The 7,635-nt window shown below is 46.0% G+C and overlaps 1 protein-coding gene across 1 annotated transcript in view; it reads right to left on the bottom strand.

Moving 5' to 3' along the window:
* Nucleotides 1-3,890: 3,890 nt before the first annotated feature.
* Nucleotides 3,891-7,635, bottom strand: part of eci2 (enoyl-CoA delta isomerase 2) — a 20,178-nt gene continuing 16,433 nt past the window's right edge. Inside the window, exon 11 of the mRNA XM_056299498.1 lies at nucleotides 3,891-4,954. Coding sequence (XP_056155473.1) covers nucleotides 4,799-4,954 — 156 coding nt within the window. The 3' untranslated portion in view covers nucleotides 3,891-4,798. The remainder of the gene's footprint in view (nucleotides 4,955-7,635) is intronic.

The raw sequence follows: 7,635 nt of genomic DNA, 5'->3' as shown, positions 1-7,635 counted from the left end.
CCAGAGTAACATCACTAAGGGTGCATCTGAACTGAGTGGGGGTGCAGTAATGGGGGGGGGGGGGGTCGGGAGCATGCTCCCCCGGAAGAACATGTTGTCAATTTTAACAGTTAAATGCATCAATCTGGTGCGCTTTAAGAGGAAAAGAGGCTAGATCTGTGAGTAATTCTAATGTGCAGTGTGTACACACAACACAAGGGGTCACAAGGGTTGGACTGGAAGTCTGTTGTTGAGGGTCCTGGGTGGGACTACAGGCATATGGAAATAAACACCACACCACACCACACCAGTGCATTCACGCAACTCCGCCTGCTGCGTGGGATATGAGCTCAGTATAGTCTGCCGAACATCTGTAGAGCTTTTAAAAGTTTTATTATAATATTCAACTGAGGGTGCAGAATATTAATGTGAGGGTGCAATGCACCCTTTTGCACCCCCGTAGAACCGGGCCTGCCTGAGTGTTTTCTCTGGTGGACACGGTGGATGTGAGGGTTTATCAGTCGGTCTGCTATCAGCCAGGTAAATGTTAACATAACTACAGCGTGTCACATTCAAACCGGTCCTCCCTCACCGCAGATCTCCATCTTGTGTTTGTGTTGCCAGGTTAACCGGAACCTGTGTGGGATGTTCCCGCCGCGTGGCCTTCGATAAAGGTCATCTGTGGTGACGACGCCTCAGGACTCACCAGCACTGCAGATAAAGAAGACAGAGGTCTGTTGGCATTCTGGGTATGTTCAGGAGATTAATGTCATGTGTTCCAATGCAAATTAAAAAGAATGCAATCTACTTCCTGTTTCAAGGAACATTAGCCATCACCTGCTAATTTCCCGTCTTTCTGGAGACCAGTTTCTTCACACAGCCGTTTGGGTTTAAAATGAATGAATATGAATATCTGTCTACATCTATCCATCTATTTTTCTGTCTGTCTATCTGCATACAAAAGGTGGCACGGTGGCCCAGTGCTCAGCACTGTTGGCACACAGCCAGAAGGTCCCGGGGTCGTCCCAGGTCATTTCTGTGTGGAGTTTGCATGTTCTCCCCGTGTCTGTGTGAGTTTCCTCCGGGTGCTCCGGTTTCCTCCCACCATCAAAAAGACATGCGTGTTAGGGTTCACACTCCTGTCTGTGCCCCTGAGCAAGGCAATGGAAAGAAGAAGTGGAGTTGGTCCCCGGGTGCTGCAGCTGCCCCCTGCTCCTATAGGGATGGTTACATGCAGAGAACACATTCACTGTAACCTGTACAATGACAACAATAAAGTGGCTTTCTTCTTCTTCTTCCATCTTGCAAATGCTGCGAGACGGTGCCGGGTGCAGCCCGGGGAACAAGGTGGGGCTACCTACACCCAAACCCTGACACCTAACCCAAACCCGGATACCTAACCCAAACCCTGATACCTAACCCAAACCCTGACACCGAACCCAAACCCGGATACCTAACCCAAACCCTGACACCTAACCCAAACCCTGACACCTAACCCAAACCCGGATACCTAACCCAAACCCTGACACCTAACCCTAAAATGACGTGTAGCCTCGACCCATTCTCCAGGCTGCAGCCGGGTGTACTTGTGAATGCCGCCTCCTTGCAAACGTTTAATGTCAAACTCCCAAATCGTCGGAGCTTGAATTTCCAATTGTTCTTTTGTGATTATGATGAACAAATTTCTTTCTCCCTGATGTAAAAAAACAAACAAAAAAAGAATAAACATTATGTGACGATCTTGGCAGAAATAACAGCCTGAAAAACCGCTTTCCTCTGATTCCCCTCCAGGAGTCCCGCAGTCTGTTCGGACTAGTCAGAACTGGACAATCTGTTGTGACTCGTCAGCCTGGGCTAAATACTGAGACCGGGGGGCGGGGATCGTGGTTTGTTAGATTGGAAGTGGTTTTAGATACACAGGTCGCCTTCAAGGAGTTGTGGGTATTCCTACTTTAATCCTGCACGTGTTCAGATTTGTGAATAACAACAAATCCAAACACCAGAAAAACTCAAACTGGAAGTCAGCGGACACACATCTGACATTTTCAGTAGAAACCCGTTTACTGTGACGCTGCCTGGTTTACTGAGGGCTGCGAGAGGAAGACAAGTCATGCCCCGGTACTACCTAGCCATATTCACTAGTTGTCATGACATCTACTGATCACACAACATCTACTCAAGGATAATAAAGCGCGTCACCATCCGTCCAGCACATCTTTCATACCGAGCTTCAAAAACACACGAGCGGTCGTGTTTGGCTTCAGCTATGCCGGCGTTGCTCTCCATTAACTTCAGATTTCAGACAGAAAGGAGGAAAAACTGAAAATATCCCCGTGTGAAATGTGAACTAGACACCTGAGACATTTCTACCAGTGTACGGTGCCATCTAGTGGCTCACATGTGAGCCTGCAGGCAGACACATCATCCAGCCCAAAGACACGTTATTGCATTCACCTTGTCACCGCTACTATGAGCCTGACGGAGCTCTTTCCCTGCAGCTTCCCCCCAGGTGACACAGGGCTTCACTACCAAGACATAAACACCAGGAGGCCTCAGCTGACACCACCAGCGCCCATTATCAGGCCGTGTGTCGAGGGCGTGTCGCCGGGAGAGCTGGCGTTGGCTCGGCTGGGGGAGCCTGGTCTGCTCATCCGCTGAGCCCGAGGACCACGGCCCTGACCGGAGGAGGCACCGAGGGCGGTCTGGCAGGACGCGGAAGCGGGGCAGGCTAAGCTAACTGCTAGCCCATGCAGACCGGCAGCTCCCACAGTCATCCTGGCTGGTGTTGCTCCCATGGACAGTGATTTTTTATTTATTTATTTTAGTTTGGTATGTGTGTGTGCCAGGGAAGAGGAGAAGAGGAAGGCCAAAGAGGAGGTTTATGGATGTGGTGAGGGAGGACATGCAGGTGGCTGGTGTGACAGAGGAAGATGCAGAGGACAGGAAGAGATGGAGACGGATGATCCGCAGTTGTGTTGTTGTTTTTTTGGTAGTTTGGATATATGTGTTCTTGTAGTTCAGATGTATTTTTGTCTTTGTGTTGCACTGCTGTGGGCTGGGGCAAACGATATTTCGTTTCACTTCAAGTACTTCCATACATGAAATGAAACGACAAAGAACACATCCAAACTGCAAGAACACACATATCCACACTACAAAAAACTACAAGAACACATATATCCAAACTACAGTAAACTACAAGAACACACATATCCACACTACAATAAACTACAAGAACACACATATCCACACTACAATAAACTACAAGAACACATATATCCAAACTACAGTAAACTACAAGAACACACATATCCACACTACAATAAACTACAAGAACACACATATCCACACTACAAAAAACTACAAGAACACATATATCCAAACTACAGTAAACTACAAGAACACACATATCCACACTACAATAAACTACAAGAACACACATATCCACACTACAAAAAACTACAAGAACACATATATCCAAACTACAAGAATACATCCAAACTACAAGAACACATATATCCACACTACAAAAAACTACAAGAACACATATATCCACACTACAAAAACACACATATCCAAACATATAAAAAATATTTCACTGTCCAAGAGAGCAAACGCCAGGGTGACTGCCAGTCTGCATGGGCTAGCAGTTAGCATAGACTGCCTAGTTTGTGTGTGTGTGTGTGTGTGTGTGGGTGTGTACAGAGGGGTGACATTGGGGTCAGGGGTCAAAAACTCAACACACAGACCGCCATGTTTTCTTCAACACCTCAGTTTATCACGGTTGTGATTGATGGCTGTATTACCTTATGGTCATGTGATGGACGGGAGAGACTGACCTGCAGACGAGTCAAACTGTGTAGCAGAGCTGTTGCATTACAGACAAAAGACAACATGGAGATCTGATCCGCATTCACATCGTTTATTTAAGTACTTGTCAGAAAAGTGACTGTTAATTGAGTACAAACAGACGCTGTGCACCTTCACAACAACACACATGGTGGTTTATGAAGGATCTTGAATCCATAAGGCACAAATGTAAAACAACAGACCCACACACACCAACACACCAAGCATCCTCACATAAAGTCCGGTCAGCCTGGGGAGGAGACGCAAGCGGGCATCGTCCCCTCAGCGGCTCACATTTCTATCTGTTAAACATTACCGTCTGCTTTTCTTTCAGCAGCTTGACTTTTCTTTCATAGTGAATAATGATTTACTTGTGTTGGTGTGTTGTTTTTAAACGAATCTTGTAGGATTGAGACAAAAAAGGAAAAAAAAACAAAAACAAAATGTGACTCAGTTTTTAAAAAATGTTAATTTTTCATTATTTCTGAAATACAGAATCTAGTCAAAGTCCACACACGTCCTACTATTCGGTCAAGCAAGGAGCTAAATTATATTTACTATTTGTTAAAAGTGTTGTCGTTTGTTTAACGTGACGTTTAAAAGTACCGTCACTTTTCTCTCGACTGAATCTCATTTGGACGCTCAGGAGACGACACGTGTGGACCATGACGTCACCTGAGAGCTGTCACTTCTGGGAGGAGAGGCCGTTGTGATAGAGGAAGGTGTGTTAGATTAGCATTAACTAAATATAAAGAAGAAAAAAACATCCGCTGCCTGTCTGGACTGACCAGCATCCTCCCTCCATCACTGGACCGTCATCTGGACCAGGTGACTCTCATGCAGGGCAGCGGCTGGCATCTGAAAACCCGTTTGTGTCCTCTCCCAAACCTGGACAGCTTGGATGAACAAGTGTGTGCAGTTAATTTAAATGTGTGTGTGTGTGTGTTTACTGGTCGTTCTCTGTCGCCCCTCACAGTTTGGACTTGGCCTGGAAGAAGCTCATGACGGCGTTCATGCACTCGTCTGACAGCCAGCGCTCCACCAGCCTCTCCACCTCCGCATCATTCACCGCATGTAGACGCTCCCTCTCTGCAGCCCTGATCAGCTGCTTAGACAGAGCCAGAGACTAGAGACAGACAGACAGAGACAGACAGACAGAGAGACAGTAGACTAAACTGTTATTTGACCCTAAACAGAGAATATAGACTGCCGAGTATCTCCACTCTGTCAGAGATATGAAGCAGAGACAGATCCTGACCACATACAGGCTCAGTGACCACCAGTTAGCTATAGAAACAGGAAGACACAGACAAACATGGCTACCCAGAGAGGAGCGTATGTGTGGCCACCGCTGGACAGGGGAGGTAGAAACAGAGATGCACCTCCTCCTCCACTGTGAGAAGTTCTCTTCAGTAAGACACTTCCACTTCGGGGAAATAGCCAAGAAAACACCACACTTCCTACTGTTACCCCAGAGCAGAACCTGGCAGGTCTCCTGGGTGAAGGAACAACAGCTCCTCTGGCAGCTAAATACGTATCTGCTGCCACAGCCTGCGGGACTCACAACCACTATAAGATCCCCCAAATTATATGCTATTAAGTCACTGTATCAAACTGTACAACATTCATTGTTCTGTATGGCAAAATAAAAAAAAATCTGACTGCTTCAGTAGGCAAAAATATGGAACCTGCTTATGTGATGACACTGACAGGTGCATCTCAAACAATTAGAATATTGTGGAAAAGTTCCCGTATGTATTTAATAAGTGATGTAATGTGAATTTAATGTGTATTTAACATGTGATGTAATGTTTGAATCTTCTGCAAACTGCTTCGGCAACAACATATTTTTTGTTCATGCCAATAAAGCTATTTGAATTTGACAGAGAGACAGACACAGACACAGAGAGACAGAGAGAGAGGCAGAGAGAGAGGCAGAGCGAGAGAGAGTGAGACAGAGCCAGAGAGATGGAAAGATGTGTTTACTTGCATAATGTAAATGTTAGGTCTATATTGTGAGTGTGTTTGAGTGCAGGTATGTGTACATTTTTCTGTCATGTATAGATTGGCAGAACAACAAATAAAGTGTGTGTGTGTGTGTGTGTGTGTGTGTGTGTGTGTGTGTGTGTGTGTAAGGCATATCCTCCAGCAGTATACTAGTGGAGGGCAAACACAGCTCTACACAGCTCACCCTCCTGTTTCAGGCTGACATGGATCTGCATTACATAAAAACCAACACCATAGTCAGCCAGGCCGACGTAGCTCAGACACGTGGGTTCTGAGACAGAGTCATAAATTCATGCCTTTCTTAAATGCTGCCCCTGCTTGGTGGCTGGCTGCTGAATGATGGTGACTTGCTGAAGATCAAAGTTTATATTTTTATTTACCACCGCATCACTGCTGCCATCAGCCCCCCACACTGAGCACCGCCCAACTAATAACATACAACTTAAACAACCATGTGATGTTATATCATATTAAATTCATATTAAATAAATGTGACACAAACATTTTAATGAGTTTGTTGTGGCGCCCCTTGTAGGTGAATACACATTGGTGTTTTCCCCATCTTGGTCATGGGGCCTGATGGTCATTATGGCTGTTTTGGATTTTCAAAGTTTCATAACTTTGTTAAATAAAAGATACAGACCCGCCGCTCCCTGGATGCTCCTAAAACTGCATATATTTACATTAAAATTAGTTTTAGATCAGTTGCACACAAAAACCTTATGATAAGATCTACCTAAAACCACCACGAGGGGTCAGCATGACCGCCTCGCGATCGTGGTCGTGATGGTGTGCGTCATGTCAGTATTTATGACGTGTGTTGGTTGCATCATTTCCTTCGTGAAGTTCATTGCTGTGTCCTAGAAACACACTAGAAACACACTAGAAACACACTAGCGTTCTCCAGTGCAGAGAAATAGTCTAAAGTTGATTTCTGATTATGTCCAACATGTCTGGGTACAGACGCCGTTACAGATGCACCATGACTACCACCGAGGCCCTGCAGTATTTACAGTCGTTGGACAGCGGCCATTTGAAATTGTTTGAAAATAGTATTAAAGTTGTTAAAATGTTAATTTTGGTGTCAGTTAGTTTCTCACATATGTGATGCAGTAATATCTCAGGTGGGTGTTTATCTTGACACAATATAGAGTTTAAAACCCGCAACGGTCATTTTGACAGCCCATGGCGGCATTAGGTAGGAGTGAAATCCCAGTCGTTCCAGTGTTAACAGCAGAGCTCATCTTGACTGTTTACTGGACATACCACAGCAACAGTAACTAAGGAAGGCGGAGCTTAAATTTAGCAAACAGACATCTATTATTTGAACCACTTATCCTGCTCTCAGGGTGGCAGGGATGCTGGAGCCTATCCCAACAGTCACTGGGCGGCAGGTGGGGATACACCCTGGGCAGGCTGCCAGGCCATCTCACTCACACTCACACACACACACACACACACACCTAGGGGCATTTTAGTACGGCCGAGTCACCTGACCTACATGTCTTTGGACTGTGGGAGGAAACCGGAGCCCCTGGAGGAAACCCACGTAGACACGGGGACAACATGCAAACTCCACACAGAGGACGACCCGGGACCACCCCCAAGGTTGGACTACCCCGGGGCTCGAGCCCAGGACCTTCTTGCTGTGAGGCAACCGCGCTAACCACTGTGCCACCGTGCCGCCTCAAATGGTCATGTAGTCATGAAATAATTCATGTAAACAGAAAAGGTGTTTGTTCTACAGCCTCATAGGTGTGTGTGTGTGTGTGTGTGTGTGTGTGTGTGTGTGTGTGTGTG

The sequence above is a fragment of the Lampris incognitus genome, chromosome 19, assembly GCF_029633865.1.
Source record: "Lampris incognitus isolate fLamInc1 chromosome 19, fLamInc1.hap2, whole genome shotgun sequence".
NCBI lineage: Eukaryota > Metazoa > Chordata > Actinopteri > Lampriformes > Lampridae > Lampris > Lampris incognitus.
Note: the sequence above shows the minus strand (reverse complement) of the source record. Positions and strands in the feature narration are given on the sequence as shown.